This window comes from Salvelinus alpinus, chromosome 23 (assembly GCF_045679555.1).
Source record: "Salvelinus alpinus chromosome 23, SLU_Salpinus.1, whole genome shotgun sequence".
NCBI classification, from domain to species: Eukaryota; Metazoa; Chordata; class Actinopteri; order Salmoniformes; family Salmonidae; genus Salvelinus; species Salvelinus alpinus.
The window spans coordinates 22,468,517-22,488,512 of NC_092108.1; the positions used below are offsets into that span (position 1 = coordinate 22,468,517).

Genomic DNA, 19,996 nt, shown 5'->3' on the forward strand with positions numbered 1-19,996 from the left:
GCTTCCAAAACCTTGAGAGAAACATCAATAGACAGCCAGCTTTGAAATCGTCCCATACCTGTCACCTGTATCTTAAAGACCAGCTTCTCTGCTCCAACCTCACAGGTGTACTCTCCAGCATCCTTCTTCTCCACCTTCTCTATCACCAGCTGACGAGTCTTGCCCTTTGTCTCCATGGAGACTGTCTTACTCGAGGTCAGCAGTTTGCCATCCTTGTACCATTTCACCTCCGTCTTGGTGTCAGACACATCACAGCTCAGAGTGGCTTTCTGGGAGAGAGTAGCTTTCACCTCCGTCTGTACAGAGTCCTTATTGGTGAAAGCTGCTTGAGTTTCTGAGGGAACAATTATGGAGGTGCATGATAGTACCAGAAACATAACATTCAAGGTCAAACAATCCCAACAACCAAACCAGATACCATATCTTACACACAACAGACATTAGGGGAAATAAAGCATTACAAATGCTAGATAAATCAACAATCTGCATTTATAAAGTAGTAAGACACAGACAAGACAACGCAACAAACAGGGAAACGGACAATTCAGACATTTGCAAAACAATCAAAAAGACAAAACTATAACGTCTCTTTCCTTTAGGGAAAACATTTGTAGACAATGTAGAGAACATATACATTGACAACTATTCAGCCTCCAAAGCAGTGGTTCTTAACCTGGGTTCGATCGAACCCCAGGGGTTCGGTGAGTCAGTCTCAGGGGTTCGGCGGAGGTCAAGACACACATCCGACTCATATGATTCGTGATGACACGCCCCACTTGGCCATCATTGGCTGCAGGTTATCACGCTACATCGCTTGGCCTATCTGTGCTGCAGGGAATTTGGTGCGCTCAGTAGTCGACTTGTGACTGTCGTGATGGTACGTCTTGTGATTTCTTTCTTAATATTTTAATCCCTTCATACTTACTATGTCGAGCAAAAAAAGAAAGTGGTCGGACGAATATGTACAATATGGATTCACATGTATAATGGAACGGAATGGGAGTCAGCGTCCTAACTGCATGATTTGCAATGCCAAGTTGAGCAATTCTAGTCTAGCACCGGGAAAACTAAGAGAACACTTCCTTAAGCTGCATGGAGATGGAAAATACAAGAACACAACGCTCGCTGAATTCAAGGTGAAGAGAGCCAGATTCGATGAAAAGGTTACTCTGCCTGTTCTCGGCTTTGTACCCATCAACAAACCGATCCTCACAGCATCGTACGAAGTTGCTTACCTGATCGCAAAGCAGGGCAAACCACACACCATTGGTGAAACACTCATAAAACCAGCTGTGTTGAAGATGGCGAATATCATGCTGGGAAAAGAGGCTGAAGTTAAGTTATCCCAAATTCCTCTTTCAAATGACACCATCAGCGACAGAATAGAGGACATGAGCAAAGACATCTTGGCTCAAGTAGTTGCAGATCTGATTTCAAGCCCGGCAAAATTCAGCCTTCAACCTGACGAGACCACAGACGTTTCTAATCTAAGCCAGCTTGCTGTATTCGTGCGCTATGTGAAAGACGACGTGATAAAGGAAGATTTTTTATTTTGTAAGCCTCTTACAACAACAACTAAGGCAGCCGATGTGAAGAAACTTGTGGATGACTTCTTCAATGACAACAATCTTTCGTGGGATATGGTTTCTGCAGTTTGTTTGGACGGAGCTCCAGTCATGCTGGGAAGAAAGTCTGGTTTTGGTGCGCTAGTGAAAGCCGATCCACCACACATCATTGTTACGCATTGTATTCTGCACAGGCATGCGTTGGCAACAAAAACCTTTCCTCCAAAACTGGCTAGTATTAAAGTATTAGAAATTGTAGTGGAATGCGTGAACTATGTGCGAACTAGTGCTCTGAGGCACCGCATCTTCAGTGGGCTGTGTAAAGAAATGGGCTCTGAATTCGAGGTACTTCTGTACCATTCTAACGTTCGGTGGTTATCCCGGCGACAGGTGCTGAATCGTGTTTTTGCCGTGCGTGTGGAATTAGCCCTGTTTTTGCAAGAGCACCAACATTGTCATGCAGATTACTTCAAAAATTCTGAGTTCATTCTCATTTTAGCTTACATGGCTGATATCTTCGCAGCTCTCAATCATCTCAATCAAAATATGCAGGGCGGTGGAGTCAACATCATCGAAGCGGAGGAAAACCTGAAGGCTTTTCAAAAAAAGCTACCGTTATGGAAACGACGAACAGAGAACGATAACTTCACAAACTTTCCCCTGCTGGACGACTGTGTAAGTAAGATCGAAGATGTATCTGGAATCGGAGACATTTCTGTACCCGCGGAACTGAAGCAAGCAATTGCCACGCACTTAGATGAGCTTGCAAAGTCTCTCGACGGATACTTCCCTACAAGAGAGTCATATCCAGCATGGGTGAGACAGCCGTTCACGTTTAGTGTTGAGACAACAGATGTCAATGATGAATACCTCGATGAAATCATTGAAATTCAGCAGAGCCAGGTTCAACAGCAACTCTTCAGAACAACAACGCTTTCAACGTTTTGGTGTCAACAAATGGTAACGTACCCTGTTATTGCTAAGAAATCTCTGGAGATTTTCATACCGTTTGTTACAACATATCTTTGCAAGCAATCCTTTTCGAGGTTGCTGGACATAAAAACGAAGAAAAGGAACAGACTTTGTTGCGAAAATGACATGAGAGTGGCACTTGCCAAGGTGAAGCCGCGCATTTCTGAACTGGTCTCTGAAAGGCAACAGCAGAAGTCACACTGATTTGCAGTAAATATGGATTATTATGTTTTTGTTTTTGTGTGAAAATCATGTTTTGATGATTTTGTTCTTTGAACACACGGTGTTGATGTTGATGCACGGTTCATTTTGTGCACCAGTAAAATATAGACCTATGTTTTGAATTTGAAAAAATCATATTTTCTTTTTCCAATTAAGAAGGGTTCGGTGAAAGCGCATATGAAACTGGTGGGGTTCAGTACCTCCAACAAGGTTAAGAACCACTGCTCCAAAGCCTTCTGAGGAACAGTAATAGAGCCAGCTGTATCTTAAAGACCAGCTTCTCTGCTCCAGCCTCACAGGTGTACTCTCCAGCATCCTTTTTCTGCACATTTTCTATCACAAGCTGACAAGCTTTGCCCATTGACAACATGTGGACTGTCTTAGTGGAAGTCAGTAGCTTGCCATCTTTGTACCATTTCACCTCTGTCTTGGTATCTAACAGCTCACAGCTCAGAGTGGCTTTCTGGGAGGGAGTAGCTTTCACTTCCTGCTGTACAGAGTCCTTATTGGAGAAAGCATCCTTCATTTCTGAAGGAGGAACAATTGAGGGATATGATGGAAATGAGAAACCTCAATATCACATCAAAACAGGAACCATATCTCTAGACTGGACAAATACGGGATATATTGGACATAGAGCAGCCTTGCAAAGTCAACCATCTGAAATTCCAATGTGGCATGGAGACGGACACACAGTCTAGAGCAACAAACTGGGGAACAGAGCACTCAGATATCCCCATGAGAAACATCAGTGAATCGAGACAAAATATTCAAAGGACAATGCTGTGTGCAATCAAAACAACCAATTAAACCTATATGTTTGCAAGATAGAACTCACAAATGCTAAGGTAACGTTACCAATTACACTTAGAAAATAACTCAATAGCTGTAAGTTAAAAAACAGAACTAAAAATGTAACTGTGTATGTCCCATAACATCTCCTCCGACATAAGAAAATCTCTTACGATTATCTTTAAATAAGGAGAATAACATTTTAATTAATAGGACAGACAAACGGACAACCATTCAAGCAACCAAAACCTTAATCACATCACAGAGGGCATCTGACTAAAAAATAACTCCTCCTTACCTGTCACCTGTATCTTATAGACCAGTTTCTCTGCTCCAACCTCACAGGTGTACTGTCCAGCATCCTTCTTTTCCACCTTCTCTATCACCAGCTGACGAGTCTTGCCCTTTGTCTCCATGGAGACGGTCTTACTGGAAGTCAGCAGTTTGCCATTTTTGTACCATTTCACCTCCATCTTGGTATCTGATACCTCACAGCTCAGAGTGGCTTTCTGGGAGAGAGTAGCTTTCACCTCTTTCTGTATATAGTCCTTATTGGTGAAGGCAGCCTGATGTGCTTCTGATGGAACAGTCATGGAGGGGCACAATGGCAGAAATACTTAATTTAGAGTCAAACAGTATCAGCACCAAACACAGAACACATCACTTACTGTCCTGTACAGACACGGGGAGAATTGTCTACAGAATGACACCGAGAGTCATCTGTCAGCAATTCTAACATGGTACTGAAACAAACAAACTACGCAACAAACACAGAAACAGACTATTCAGATGTAATATAAGCTAGAGCAGGAACACAGATTGTAGGAGATGTCAGCTTGAGAAGAAAACTCGACAAATGAAACAACCTTTGTCAAAGACAAGTTTTATCAAATAAATATTTGTAGGACAGGCATATAGACAACAATTTGTCCCACTATATGCCCCAGAGCAGACAATAGACAGACAGTAAATCCAATATATCCTGCATACCTGTCACATGTATCTTAAAGACCAGTTTCTCTGCTCCAACCTCACAGGTGTACTCTCCAGCATCCTTCTTCTCCACCTTCTCTATCACCAGCTGACGAGTCTTGCCCTTTGTCACCATGGAGACTGTCTTACTGGAAGTCAGCAGTTTGCCATCCTTGTACCATTTCACCTCCGTCTTGGTATCTGACACATCACAGCTCAGAGTGGCTTTCTGGGAGAGAGCAGCTCTCACCTCTCTCTGTACAGAGTCCTTACTGGAGAAGGTAGCCTGGGCTTCTGTAAATCAACCATTAGCAGTTCAAATATAGAATGAGAATAGACACACAGCCGCAAAAGGGACAGAGACCAGTGAGACGTCCCCATAAGCCACAAAGCAAAACAACCAGAGCCAAATCAAGCAAGGAAACAACCTTGAAGCCTCAAACATAGCCCCTTGTCTGATGGAATCAACTAATCCTAAGATCTCAACTTTATCAGTATGACAAAAAACTAGGCATTGGTTTCTTACTGAGACAAAAGCTAAATGTAATTCAACAGTACACTTGCCAAAGCATCCGAGGGGAGAGCTAAATATTTCATAGTTATCTTCTCCTAAGATAAACATGTCCAATGTGTAGAGCAGAAAGCCAGTATGAGGGTTTGAATTCAGGCTACAATGGAAGGCAGCCGGTGTGTAGGAGAAAAAAATATATGTAGAGGTCAAAAGGTACTGGCACTCAAAACCATGAAAAGGAATAACCCAAGGAGGCCGATGTGCAAAAATAATATACTTAATTTAATCCACGCTCAAAAGAATACAAAAAGTACAAAGTTAATAAACAAAAACGGAGCATATGTTTTGGCCTTATCATCAGTAATTTACAAACAAATTAGGAAGACGTACTTCAGAAGACACACCTGCTGTGCGTAACAGGTGCAACAGGTGCAACAGGTGCAAGCAGATAGTTGATTAGATACTGGCGAATAAGGAGTGAATACATATTAGCAAGGAATATGTGGAAGAATAAAAAAAATGGACAATTCAAATGTCACATATAATTGAAAAAAGACAACGAGCTGGGCAACATAACAATATCAGAAGCAATAGATATGAAATACTCCAGTAGGCTAAAGAGCTCAGAGTGCGGGGGGGGGGGGGGGGGGGGGGGACTGCTAGTGCCTGTAACATGCAGGGTCCAATTCCTCATTAATGTGAAGAGCAGACAGACAACCATTCAAGCAATCGGGCAGAAAGGAGACAAGACAGCAAGTCGATATCCTCCTTACCTGTCACCTGTATCTCATAGACCAGTTTCTCTGCTCCAACCTCACAGGTGTACTGTCCAGCATCCTTCTTCTCCACCTTCTCTATCACCAGCTGACGAGTCTTGCCCTTTATCTCCATGGAGACTGTCTTACTGGAAGTCAGCAGTTTGCCATCCTTGTACCATTTCACCTCCGTCTTGGTATCAGACACCTCACAGCTCAGAGTGGCTTTCTGGGAGAGAGTAGCTTTCACCTCTCTCTGTACAGAGTCCTTATTGGTGAAGGCAGCCTGTTGGGCTTCTGAGGGAACAATCATGGAGGGGCATAGTAGGGGTCAAATAATGAAAACAGGAATAATTTTTCGACACTGGACAGACATGGGTAGCATTGACATACATAACAGCCATAGTCAACCAGCTACAGCACTAATATAGCAGAGACAGACACATCGCATCATTGAGGTGTCCTCAGAAGCCATGAAAGCAAAATCATCCAATGAAACAACTTTGAAGCCCATATCTACAAACAATGTTTTATCTGATAACCCCACACATTTTTAAGTCTCAATTAGAACACATTGAAACTAACAAAACAATCATACATTTCTAACATAATGAGCAGAGCTGAAGAAATTAAAATGTTGTACATTGTTCAAACCTCCAAGGACTAAGGGGGAAAACGTTTCAAATTTGCAAGACTGGCACATGGACAACCACTCCAGCAACCTCGGTCAAAAGTAGACAACAGACAGTAAAATCAATATTTGGCTTACCTGACACATGTATTTTAAAGACCAGCTTCTCTGCTCTAGCTTCACAGGTGTACTCTCCAGCATCCTTTTTCTCCATTTTGTCTACTACCAACTGACGACTCTTGCCCTTTGTCTCCATGGAAACTGTTTTACTTGCAATGATCTGTTTGCCATCCTTGTACCATTTCACCTCTGTCTTGGTATCTGACACCTCACAGCTCAGAGTGGCTTTCTGGGAGAGAGTAGCTCTCACTTCCTTCTGTACAGAGTCCTTGTTGGTGAAGGCAGCCTGTTGAACTTCTGAGGGAACAGTCATGGAATGGCAAAGTAAAATCAAAATCTTTCTTTTTGGGTTGAACACTAAAAACAGGAACAGTATTTGTATGGGCAATCTGGGATTCTGAGGGAGCACTAGTTTTTCTAGCTTAAACAGTAAAAAATAAATATATGACTAGGTTATTATACAAGCTGAATACAATGATATTGTTTGTCCGGTGTGCTCTACAGACATTCCTTCTCTCTCTTACCTTTTATCTTGACCTGGAATGTGACTTTGTCTTCCGCTGTCTCGCAGGAGTAGTGTCCCTCGTCACTCTTCTTGGCGTTCTTGATGACCAGTCTCCTCTGTGTCCCTTTGGAGACAATGGTAGTTCTTTGGTCCTCAATGACCACTGTCTGATCCTTCCTCCACACCACCACCCCGCTGGCAGATGATACCTCACAGTTCAACTCAAGGTCCCCGCTGAGGGCAGGTGCCACCCCCATGGGACCCCTGGGCTTGTTCAGGAATTTTGCTTCATCTGGAAGAGAAACATGGATGGATTTGTCATCAAGAACAAAAACATGATTTGTCCACTTTTTTAATTTATAGAGTTGTGGTAGAAATCTATTAATACCTTAAGGTTATAATTAAATGTTAACAAAGGCCCATGTGGAATTGAATATTATAAAAAAATATGCAAGAACAGAATCATCTACAATGATTTATTTGCTTTACAAATATTTGATTATGCTTTTATAACCAAACAGCTACATTTCATACACCATATGATAGGTGGGTGTCTGCCTGTGCGTGGTTGGAGGATTGGGGACGGTACCAGTGACACATTGGACTTTATTACATGATGACAGAGAGCTCTTTCCCATGCTAGATGGCTCACTACCACCTGGTGTTAGCTGTCACAGCCCAGTCTGTCCCTGTGTGTCACGTGGTGTGAGAGGGGCTTTCTGTAGGCAATGTAGGTTAGAGGTTGCACTTCATACGCCGTGTCAGTTTGAGATCCGGGGTCAGACTAACCTACTGGATTTCGAGTGTAAAAACATCTGTCATATGTAAAAAAAATATATAATAATACAAACGGGTTTTCAGTGAAGCTGTACAAAATGTAGCTATTTCTGTTATTGTATTACGATTATATGGGAATCTGAGGGACCAGGTTCCCACTTTCCACCAGGTGTCAACAAGTTATTAATATGTTGTAGACATTGGAGAGGTTTCATATTTTTAGCATGATAGCATGATACAAGAGTTGAGTCTTTATTCTTGATATTTCGGCTGTCCTGTTGTACCTTTTAGAGAAAGCGTCAGGGACATTCTGTCTTCGTTTAGGACACACTCATAGATTCCCGTGTCCTCTTCAGTGACATTGTGTACCATCAGGATCCTCTTGTGGTCAGTGGTTATGCACTCATACTTCTTGCCCATCTTCAGCTCCCGTCCATTCTTCATCCAGACCACCTACAGAGTTAGAGGAAACATTGAAATGCACAATCCGCATAAGAGACAGCATTACACAGTGAATTGAATCTGAACAATTCAAAAGAGAAAGTCTTAAGTATTTTTGTATTTATAACACTACTCCTAATCCTAACAGACAAATAAAGTATTCATTTGTTCATTAATTAATTCAGTCATCTGGACTTCTATATAATATACTGTATGTCATTAGATAATATATGCCATTTAGCAAACGCTTTTATCCAAAGTGATTTACAGTCGTGCATCAAACCCACTACCCCGGTGTTACAAGCGCAATGCGCTACCAACTGAGCTACAAAAGGACCACTACACACCTGGGCATGGTAATCAGACACCTCTGTGGTCAGCTGGGCGGAGGACTGGGCGCTGCAGGTCACCACCTCAGTGTGAGCAGACTTACTGGTGAACCGGATAGGTGGAGCTGTAAATAAGAGGTTTCACATAAGCTACCAGGGCTATGCTTATTACAGAGTATTGAATTGTAGTTGTTGTATGGGAAATTCCAATGGAAAGATGGTGACTGTCTAACAGAACAGCTAACAGATGAGGTTCCTAACTGCTTGTACAGCACTATGAGGTTGGAATAATACTGTGAAATTGTGAAAATGAGGATAACGCCCTTTTAGTCTAAAAGCTATTTGTAAAGAAAGCCTGGAATTTAAGCCTGTTTTGGTGGGATGGAGTTTTGGCCTGCCTGGTGACATCACCATGCGGTAAATTAGTTAATAGATCAATAAGAAATAGTGGAACGGGTTCTATCTGGAACCAAAAGGGTTCTACCTACAGTAGTACCAAAAAGGGTTCAACAAAGGGTTCTTCTCCTATGGGGACAGCCAAAGAACCCTTTTAGGTTCTAGATAGTACCTTTTTTTGATTATGTATATGTAGCCTTTATACTCATTGTGTTATTGTTACCGTTACTCATTGTATATTTATTATTACTTTTATTATTACATGTTTTACTTTTCTATTATTTCTCTATTTTCTTTCTCTCTGCATTGTTGGGAAGGGCCCGTAAGTAAGCATTTCACTGTTAGTCTACATCTGTTGTTTACAAAGCTTGTTATATTTGATTTGATTTATACAGGCAATCAAAGCATCATGCTAATGAAGACATGCATATTCAATCCACAGTTCTTATTCTTGGCATTGCCCCCTATTCCAGTCCTTACCCTTCACTTTGAGTATACAAGTGCTCTCAGAGCCACCGCCCACAAATTTGACCACGGCTCCGTTCATCTCCATCAAGACCGTCCGGATCATCAGCGTGTGTGTGGTCTTTTGGCGGGTGATGAGGTAGTCACCACCACTACGCAGGAGGCGTCCGTTGATAGACCAGACGCCAGAGCACACGGCAGACAGATCCACGGAGAGTGAGGCCTCCTCACCTGAGATGGCTGTGCTGTTCATCAGGCCTGTTTTCACCTCTGCACTGGGCTCTGTAAGAAAGGGTTGAATCACATCAGTATTACAAAAGTAGCAGGCTGGTGTTTTTATATATTTTTTCTTATTACGGTATGATTGTGAGTACCTGTTGAAAAGTTCCAAAAAGGTTCTTCTGCTATCCCAATTGGAGAACCGTTTTAGGGTCCTGGTAGAACCCTTTTTGGTTCCAGGTAGAAACCTTTTGGGTTCTATGTAGAACCCTCTGTGGAAAGGGTTCTACATGGAACCTCAAAAACTTCTACCTGGAACCTTAATGGTTCTACCTGGAACCAAAATGGGTTATTTAAAGGGTTCTCTTATGGTGACAGCCGAAGAACCCTATTAGGTTCTAGATAGCACCTTTTTTTCTAAGAGTGTACTTAGTTATTTTACTCTTACGTACAAGTCACCTTCTACCTACAAGCCTTGGTGCAGACCCACATTCTTCTTGTCTACCTCATACATCTCCAGGAGTATTCCTAGACTGCCATTAGTTTCTTCTTCAATAAAACCAAGTAATAAGGAGTAAAAATATGTTTGTCTGTCTCACCAAGGTAGAAGGTCCCGGGAACCTCCAGGTATTGGCTCTGGCCATAGTTGTTGACTGCAGAAATGCGGAACTGGTAGCTGGCCTCCTCTGTGAAGTTCTGGATCGTGATCTCAGTAAAGAGGCTGATCTCCATGCCATTGCACCTCTGCCAGGTCTGGGCACCCACCTTCCTCCTCTCTACCATGTACCCCTTGATGGGCACAGGGCGGTCACTGTCTGGGGGGGACCAGTGGAGGGTGATGGATGAGTCAGTCTTGTTGCGCACCACCACATCGATGGGGGGATCAGGAGGATGCTTTCTGGCAGCTGGGAGGGAGGGAGGTATAGTTTGAAATGGCTCATGTATGTATGATAAATTCTGAGAAAAGTCAGTGATATGATGTATCTGCAGATGTACAGAACAAATCCAGATAGCTGATGTTCTGAAAGAGCTGCAAAATATGGACCCCTACAAATCAGCTGGGCTAGACAATCTGGACCCTCTCTTACTAAAATGATCTGCCGAAATTGTTGCAACCCCTATTACTAGCCTGTTCAACCTCTCTTTCATATCGTCTGAGATTCCCAAAGATTGGAAAGCAGCCACGGTCATCCCGCTCTTCAAAGGGGGAGACACTCTAGACCCAAACTGCTACAGATCTATATCTATCCTACCCTGCCTTTCTAAGGTCTTCGAAAGCCAAGTTAACAAACAGATTACCGACCATTTCGAATCCCACCGTACCTTCTCCGCTATGCAGTCTGGTTTCCAAGCTGGTCATGGGTGCACCTCAGCTACGCTCAAGGTCCTAAACGATATCTTAACCGCCATCGATAAGAAACAATACTGTGCAGCCGTACTGTGACCTGGCCAAGGATTTCGACTCTGTCAATCACCACATTCTTATCGGCAGACTCAACAGCCTTGGTTTCTCAAATGATTGCCATACAACTCTCCTTCCGTGGCCTCCAACTGCTCTTAAATGCAAGTAAAACTAAATGCATGCTCTTCATCCGATCACTGAGCGCACCTGCCCGTCCGTCCAGCATCACTACTCTGGATGGTTCTCACTTAGAAAATGTGGACAACTACCAATACCTAGGTGTCTGGTTAGACTGTAAACTCTCCTTCCAGACTCACATTAAACATCTCCAATCCAAAATTAAATCTACAATCGGCTTCCTGTTTTGCAACAAAGCATCCTTCACTCATGCTGTCAAACATACCCTCGTAAAACTGACCATCCTACCGATCCTTGACTTCGGCGATATCATTTACAAAATAGCCTCCAACACTCTACTCAGCAAATTGGATCCAGTCTATCACAGTGCCATCCGTTTTGTCACCAAAGCCCCATATACAACCCACCACTGCGACCTGGACACACGCATATTAATTGCGTGCACCCTCAGGCAATACACTTTAACCATCAGCCACTGCCAAGCTGACGACTCAGGAGAGGTGGCCTTCATGGCTGGAGACTGCAAGACCTCCACAAGATTCTCTGTCACAGGTGAGCTACAGACATAGACCTACATGCATAGCACAGACTCTCGTTGGCTGGCCCTCGCTTCTTATTCGTCGTCAAACCCACTGGCTCCAGGTCATCTACAAGTATTTGCTAGGTAAAGCCCTGCCTTATCTCAGCTCACTGGTCACCATAGCAGCACCCACCCGTAGCACGCGCTCCAGCAGGTATATCTCACTGGTCACCCCCAAAGCCAAATCCTCCTTTGGCCAGTTCTCTGCTGCTAATGACTGGAATGAACTGCAAAAATCACTGAAGCTGGAAACTCTTATCTCCCTCACTAGCTTTAAGCACCAGCTGTTAGAGCAGCTCACGGATCACTGCACCTGTACATAGCCCATCTGTAATTTGCCCATCCAACTACCTCATCCCCATACTGTATTTTTTATTTATCTTGCTCCTTTGCACCTCAGTATCTCTACTTGCACATTCATCTTCTGCACATCTACCATTCCAGTGTTTAATTGCTATATTGTAATTACTTCGCCACCATGGCCTATTTATTGCCTTACCTCACTTATCTTACCTCATTTGCACACAATGTATATAGCCTTTTTTTCTTCTTCTACTGTATTATTGACTGTATGTTTGTTTATTCCATGTGTAACTCTGTGTTGTTGTATGTGTCGAACTGCTTTGCTTTATCTTGGTTATCGCAGTTCTAGCCTACCTGGTTAAATGAAGGTGAAATAAAATAAGTATAGTTAACCTTTGTGATCAGATGAATCAAAAGGGAATTTAAATGTAGGATTTCCTAATTTGATGCTGTGATAGGAAAAGGACTTTAGAGTCTGTGCTATGCATGTAGGTCTATGTCTGTAGCTCACCTGTGACAGAGAATCTTGTGGAGGTCTTGCAGTCTCCAGCCATGAAGGCCACCTCTCCTGAGTCGTCAGCTTGGCAGTGGCTGATGGTTAAAGTGTATTGCCTGAGGGTGCACGCAATTAATATGCGTGTGTCCGGCTTCAGACGCTCGGCATTGCGTGTCCAGTAGGCGTCAGAACAGGGGTGCTCCAGCTCAACGCAGAAGATCACCGTATCACTCACTGGCACTACAGTCCTCCTGGGCAGCTTCTTAGTGATGTTGCCTGTGAGTGACAAGTACAAGGGTCACCAAATGGCAAGTGTAGTCTACAAGACTGCAGCACTAACACTGTGTAAACTAAATACCAAGGTTATTGCCCCCTTGAAAGGTCAGAAAGGAAATTGGAGACTCCCTTTGCGTCATTAAATGTTTTGACAGTTTTTCGACTGTATTTTGACTGTATATTTTGACAATATATTTTTACACTGTATTTTGACAGTATATTTTGACAGTATTTTGACAGCATATTTTGACAGTAATAGGCAGTAATGCCTATTACATTATGAAACTTCACAACATTTCATTGTAAACGTCTGTCTGATATATTTTCCATCAAAGTATAATGTAGGAACAATCTCAAAGTTGATAATGTTGCACAATATTTGTTATTGGAGGCATCAGGAGTTTGTCAGAAGACTAGAGACAAGAAAATGGCTCTCGTACCCAGCACAGTGAGCTCGGCCACGGTGCGGCTCCCCTCCTTCATCTCGCAGATGTAGACGGCATCATCATTGGTGGTGACGTTGTGGATGGTGAGGCGCCGCATGGTGCCCTCCTCCTCCATTCGGTACTTGGAGCAGTCGTCCAGTCGCGTCTCCTCCATGAACCAGCTGGCCTGGGTGGTGGAGATGGGAACCTCACACAGCAGCGTGGCCGTCATCTTCTCCTGGACCTCCACATCCTGCAGCTTCCTCCTGAACGGCACCTTGGGCTCTGAGGATCATTGAAAGAACACAGAATAATTGTCAGAAGGTGAGTGAAATTATGGAAATTGGTGGATGCGTAAATCAATTGCTCATAAAGTCACTCTCTATCTGTTTTGCCGATACAATGGATGTATTTATTTTAATATGCCATACCCTGCCTTGGGCTCTGACATAGGAGGATTGCAGAACATTTTTAAAAAGGTGAGTGACTCCAGTAATTAAATTAATGTATCTTACTTTGAACACTTCTCAGCAGAAAGTAAACAGCATAGTGGGTCAATTTCAGCAACAACTAAGAGCATTGAAGCGCGAGACTCAACTTCTCCACTGTTTTGGTGCCCTGGCTACCACACTGTACACAGCACAAAGCGAACCTGTGCACATGCGCAGATACCTTGTGTGACTCTCGCTCATTTCAATATCTCCGGTGCTGCTCGTGGCAACGTAATTCCACTGAATCTACCTTTAAAGTACTTGTACAGTACTAGAGTTTCAATCACTTATGTATTTCAGCTGTACTCCATCATCAACCCAAGGTTGGAGCAGTCCAAGCCAGCATTTTGTCATGTGTCCACCTCATGTGATACACACACATTCTATAGGACTGATTTCTATGGGCTCCAATACATCACAGAGTGTTTCCATCAAATAAAACCAACATTTACAGTCCTTAGAATGCAGATTCCATAGACAAGTGCTGTTCCATTTTCAGCAACAAAAGGAAACATGTCCATTTAGAGAATGCTTTAGTTCTCTACGATTTAACTGTCTGTTTACTTTATTATGGAATGAGCTTACAAGGCTTCTTACAGGGCAATTATTATGTACTGCATTTCCATTTGGACAAGCTTAGAACAAGACATCAGCACTCAGAATAATCAGCTCTATTTATTCAGAATTTCAAAATAGGCAGCGCAGTCAAATGACCTAGTTGCCTCATGGGTGGAATGTTATTCATATTTAATTAATAAACATTATTTCAAAAACCCACCCGAAAATCTGGTGTTTCTATGTCAAACAGTTTTGTTATATTTCAGTCTTATGTGATATATATCAAGTGTAATACTGTGATGCAAACTCAAAATGGAATGCATTTCAACTCTATATCTGACATGGTACAGGTGTCTTCTTTGTTTTAAGCCCATAACCATGCGTGTGAGGTGTAGAATTTTGTATATTAAAAGTATATTTGTTTAAGACTACCAAGAAATACTGTGTGACCCTTGTTTAGCCCACTGCAGTAAAATATTAAATAATGGCTTATGCTCTTTGAAAACAGTTGAGAAGGAACAGAGGCTAAACCATATTCACTTACATTTTAGTTTAGCGTTTATGTGCTGCTTTCATCTTTCCATATAACTTATCATTTGAATGTGTGTTTTGAATGTTTGGCTGGGACTGTGACTACTGAGTATGTTTCAATTGTGACATTTCCTAGAGGTGCTTATTGTACACCAGAGGGTCATCAAATGATCTGGTGTTAATAAAAACACTGGTACATAAAGGGTGGAGAGATACAGTCCCTCTCGCTTGCAAAGCCTCTCAAGAATCCATTATCTGGTGTCAATTAGATGCAACCAAAATCACTGCCATGGGCACTGCACTCGCTGTCAAATTGAGACAGAGATTAACATCCGCCATTGATAAATCTCCATGCTCCAGGCTTCTGGCAAATCAGGAGTTGCTCATGGAAAATCACCCTAGCTCTGGCACCTAATGGCCATCATTGCAACTGTGAACTACTCATCACTAGCAGAAAATAGATGAAACATGACACTCCCCCTTCATTTCGCTGCCAGCATTCCACCACTTAGTTGCACAGTTTAAGTCGATGTTGGGGCAAAGTAAAACTGTGCTCAAATGAATGTTTTAGCTCACTTTGGTTAATTATTTTAGTGTGGATAGACTTGTTGAGACTAATTTCCGTAAGAGCATGACTGTATGACATTATCCGATATCTCAAGGACAGCACACCCTCGGTTAACCTCTTCAGATTCCTTGCACTATCATGTTTAAAGGCCCAGTGCAGGACCATGTGATTTTCCTGTGTTTTATATACAGTATATTTCCACACAATGAGATTGTAATAATACTGTGTATTGTAAAATTGTTGATAATGCTCTTTTAGTGTAAAGCTGTTTGTAAAGACCGCCTGAAATTTCAGCCTGTTTTGGTGGAATGGAGTGTTGGCCTTGCCATGAAGACATCAACATGCGGTGAATAACAGCGAATTGTTTCTTTTTTAACCTCTCCACTCAGACCACTCAGACAGTCCTAGTAAAATTCTTGCTGGAGTAATTGCTCTTTGCCAAGAAGCTATTTTTGTTTCTTTATGACCATTATAATTGAAAACAATCACAATAAGGTACTTATTAACTGTCACCCAGAAATTATTTGATATTGAGCTCAGTACGGGAAAAAAAATGTATCCACTCACTGCTGTAAGTTGCTCTGGATAAGAGCATCTGCTAAATGACAAAAAATGTAAATGTAAAAAAAGAAAAAATGGCTGCATTGGGCCTTTAAACACTCTTTGAAATCAATGCTTTCACATACATAAGCCCGTGTACAGGGGGACCTCAACATCACAAGAATGACAAACTCCACTGTTATGCAGGCCTGCATTGCAGAGACATTTGGGCTATATTTAAAGAAATGTTATATATGTTATATACTAGTCGACTATCAGCAATTCATATAGAGCAATGAGAGAGAGTTAATCTAAGGTCACCTCCCCACATGACAAACATTGTCATGTCCCTTAAATAGTCATGAATCCCTTTGCCTCGTTATGGAAACGTTAAAGAAAACTACCCTCACATTTTCCTCAACAGCCGAGTGATGAACTAGACTGGGAGTATGGTAATGGCAGAATATGGAAAAACTAATGCTAAACATTTTATTTGTAGAAGACTTAGATGTGATGCACTATCAAATTAAAATAATAATTCATGGAGTAAATGCACTATTCTACATCATTTATATTCCAATCAAACATCGCTCTTGAAATACCAACCATTTGTGATTTTTATTGTTTTTTTTGCTTACCTTTAACTATCACCAGCACGGCGCTGTAGGTGTGTCCAGCCATATTGGAGGCGTTACAGGTGTACAGACCATTGTCCCTCTGTTTGCAGTACAGGATCTTGAGGATGAAGTTCTCAGCCTGGTCCTCATACATGATCTGTCTGCGTCCCTCGCCAATGTTCCCCCCATCCTTCCTCCAGATGATGTGAGGCTTGGGGTGGCCCGTCACGAAGCAGCTGAGTTTGGCGTGCTTGCCTTCAGTCACTGTGCAGGTGCGGGTGAAGACGCCTTTGGGCAGATGACTGACCAGCGCTGCGCTGCTGTGGTCTAGACCCAGAAGGCTCAGCCCGTCTGTGACCATAGTGGTGGCGGTCGAGGAAGTGGTGGTGGAGTTGTAAGTGGAGCTGCTGGTCTCGGCAGTGCAGTAGATAGAGATCCCTTCTTTACGCTTCTGGAGGTGGGAGAGGAGGGAGGTGCTCTTGTCCTTGCCCAGGTGACGGGAGTCCTGGGTGTCTATAACCAAGGTGGCGGCGGAGTTAGAGCGGCCTACCAAATTCTGGGCGCGGCAAGTGTATGTGCCGCTGTCCAGGCTGCGCACGCTCTGGATCCTCAGAGAGCTGCTGTCACTGTCCGATGTCACCTTGATGCGGTTCGTCTCGGCCAGGTAACGCCCGTCCTTCTCCCAGTCAAATTTGGGCTCTGGGTAAGCCACAACCCGGCAGTGGAAGACCACGTCGCCCCCCAGGCCTACTCGTGCGGAGGTAGGCTTAACCATGAAGACGGGGGCCCTCTCCACCATCTCCTGTGGAAGGCCTACGTGAAGGGTTACGCATGCATATGCTTCCCCAACATTGTTTTTGGCCCGGCACATGTACTGGCCGCTGTCCTCCAGGGTTAGATCGTAGATGGTGAGGCGGTAGACGTCACCATCATCCACCATCTTGAAGCGGCCCCCAGAGGTCAGACGTAGCTTCTCCTTTTCCCAGGTAATCAGTGGGGTGGGGTTGCCCACAATGGTGCAGCTCAAGGTGGCATCCTTTCCCACGCACACTGCGAAGGCCTTGGGCCGCGTGAGAAACCTGGGGGCCCCTCCAAACAGGTTCTGGTCCATTACTAGTTCCTAGAGTACCAAGGAAATAGTGTCATTTAGAATTGAAACACACTGTTGAGAGAATAGAATAATCAAGAATACTGGGATATATCAAGAAGTGCATAGGAAAGGCAACCAAAACGATGAGATATCCTTCTAATCTTATTGTCAATCATTTAAATCACTTGCCTCTTGAACTAGAATGTCACACTTGCATGACACTACACAGCCTCTAGTGTCTCATCCTTCTCATGCCTGACATAATAATGTAACAACTCTACATCAGCAAGTCATGACTAAAGTTTGGAAAACCTTGTTCACACATAGGGTCACACTGTGTTTGGGTGGGCCATTGTAGAGTTAATTCTTTGCTGTAAATTAAGATTGTTTTCATAGGAACTTGGAGGAATGTGTTAACATGTCTCACTTATGGCCGATATATTTTTAGTGGCGTCTGTCTGCAATGGAAGTCAACAAAACATCCTTTCCAAAATGTAAGATATGCATTGAGGACAGATAACAATGATATCTCAGTAGTTAAAACATTTATAGAGCAAATCACTCAGCCTTCATCTGTTTACATTTACATAAACAATACAGAATACTGACTTAAATATTGTATATAATGTCTCTATGTAGGTCGAACATAAAATTGTCCCATTCAATGTAACAATCTGCAGTTTTATTGTTTTGTACAGCATATTTGCCTGCCCAGGACAGATTTCTAACTAAAACACAGTGATACAGAGTAGGCTAACAAGATTACAAGTAACAACCATAAAATGGATCATATTCTAGCAAAAATAGTCCAACTGATGATAAATGATCATCAGAGCTAACCAAGAGGGAGGCAGATTCTAGTGACAGAGGGATGCATAGAAAAACAATCCTCCTCATTCTTTCCAAATAATAGCCTACAGTAAGTTTTTGGGTTAGAAGTACATATTTCATAGGCTTCTGCCTATTTGTTACACTTAAAACAATACTAGCCTACTGAAGTGGAATATTTAGATTAGTTGGTGCCATAGGCCTACTGTTCTTCAATTCTGGTCCTGGGAACCCACAGGGGTGCACATTCTTTATTTATACATTATTTGAGTCCGCAGGACCAGACTTGAGTAGCACGGTCGCATAGGACATCAACCAGGCCCATATCAAGATCAAATAACACCTACACACTTGCTAAAAAGGCGTATCCAGAGGGGAGCAGGTGGTTTATTAGGCCTGTAGCCTACCCGAACTGATCAGTGCACCGTCAGATTACGATAAATGCTGTTTTAACCCGGTTAAATAGAGCAAATATTGTCTTTGAAAGGGTGACATTTGCCATCTTTGTCACCTCCCTCCCCTGAGCTGCCTGTCCCAAAAATAACCTCAGCTGTCAGGCCTTGTCTCTGTCCATTGCCATTTGTAGTAGCAAAGACAGTTCAGCTGTTTGGTAGGGAACCCACAAGAGAAGGAAAAGCTTCGTTATTCGATATTGCTTGATAAATGTACCAATACAATTATGCAAATAGATCATACATGTTTTATGTAGTTGGTTTGATGTACTGTAGATAGTCAGCAAAAAACATTTTAAATATGGTCTTCTTCGACCTACAAGTTACTCATTGCAATTCAATATATAAGTTATAAAAACATAGGTTTTAGACAGTGTAAAACTGTCGCCACAAACATAGAACAGCACACTAATGAATGAAGATGATTTGTCTAAAAATAAGAAACTCTACATTAATATAGGCCTGATTAAATTACAATTTATGTTGATCAGTTATTGGAAATTGAATTTACATTTAGACTATTTCAACTGGGAACTGGGTTAATTCAATTTCAGCAATAATTTTCTCACCTTGAGTCTTCAGACACTCTCTGGTAAAACAGGCGCTGAAACATGTGGACGAAAACTTTAACAAAGTTTTACAGTCCGAAAGATGATCCAATCTTTGCTGTTGAGATTCAACAAATGTATGTTTGGTCAATATTCCTACAACGATGATTTGTATCCAGGGCAGTATAACATTCCCCAGTCTCCTGCAGTGGGTGGTTGACTACGCGTGTTTCTTTTTTCTTCATTGGTACCTCATGATGCCAAGTAGCTGACGTTCCTATTATGGTGCAGCCTCCTTCCCAAAATAGACTTGTCATTTACTGTAGATATAGCCTGGGTGCTGGAGCAGGGGGCTGGACAGGCTGGTATAGCTTATCTACCTTGACTAGCCAACCCCATAACAACAGATTCAAAACATTTGTATTAGTATTTTTTTGTATTTTATTATGGATGCAGATGAGCTTCTGCCAAGGCAGCAGCA

General features: G+C 42.6%; 1 protein-coding gene across 1 annotated transcript in view; it reads right to left on the bottom strand.

Moving 5' to 3' along the window:
* Positions 1-19,736, bottom strand: part of LOC139551243 (obscurin-like) — a 91,662-nt gene extending 71,926 nt beyond the window's left edge. The window contains exons 1-14 of the mRNA XM_071362730.1: positions 19,537-19,736; positions 16,619-17,717; positions 13,308-13,577; positions 12,607-12,867; positions 10,272-10,577; positions 9,469-9,735; positions 8,611-8,717; positions 8,107-8,275; positions 7,065-7,337; positions 6,559-6,837; positions 5,808-6,086; positions 4,542-4,817; positions 3,850-4,128; positions 59-334 (exon numbers count right to left, since the gene is read on the bottom strand). Coding sequence (XP_071218831.1) covers positions 59-334; positions 3,850-4,128; positions 4,542-4,817; positions 5,808-6,086; positions 6,559-6,837; positions 7,065-7,337; positions 8,107-8,275; positions 8,611-8,717; positions 9,469-9,735; positions 10,272-10,577; positions 12,607-12,867; positions 13,308-13,577; positions 16,619-17,708 — 4,132 coding nt within the window. The 5' untranslated portion in view covers positions 17,709-17,717; positions 19,537-19,736. The remainder of the gene's footprint in view (positions 1-58; positions 335-3,849; positions 4,129-4,541; positions 4,818-5,807; positions 6,087-6,558; positions 6,838-7,064; positions 7,338-8,106; positions 8,276-8,610; positions 8,718-9,468; positions 9,736-10,271; positions 10,578-12,606; positions 12,868-13,307; positions 13,578-16,618; positions 17,718-19,536) is intronic.
* Between the last annotated feature and the right edge of the window lie 260 nt (positions 19,737-19,996).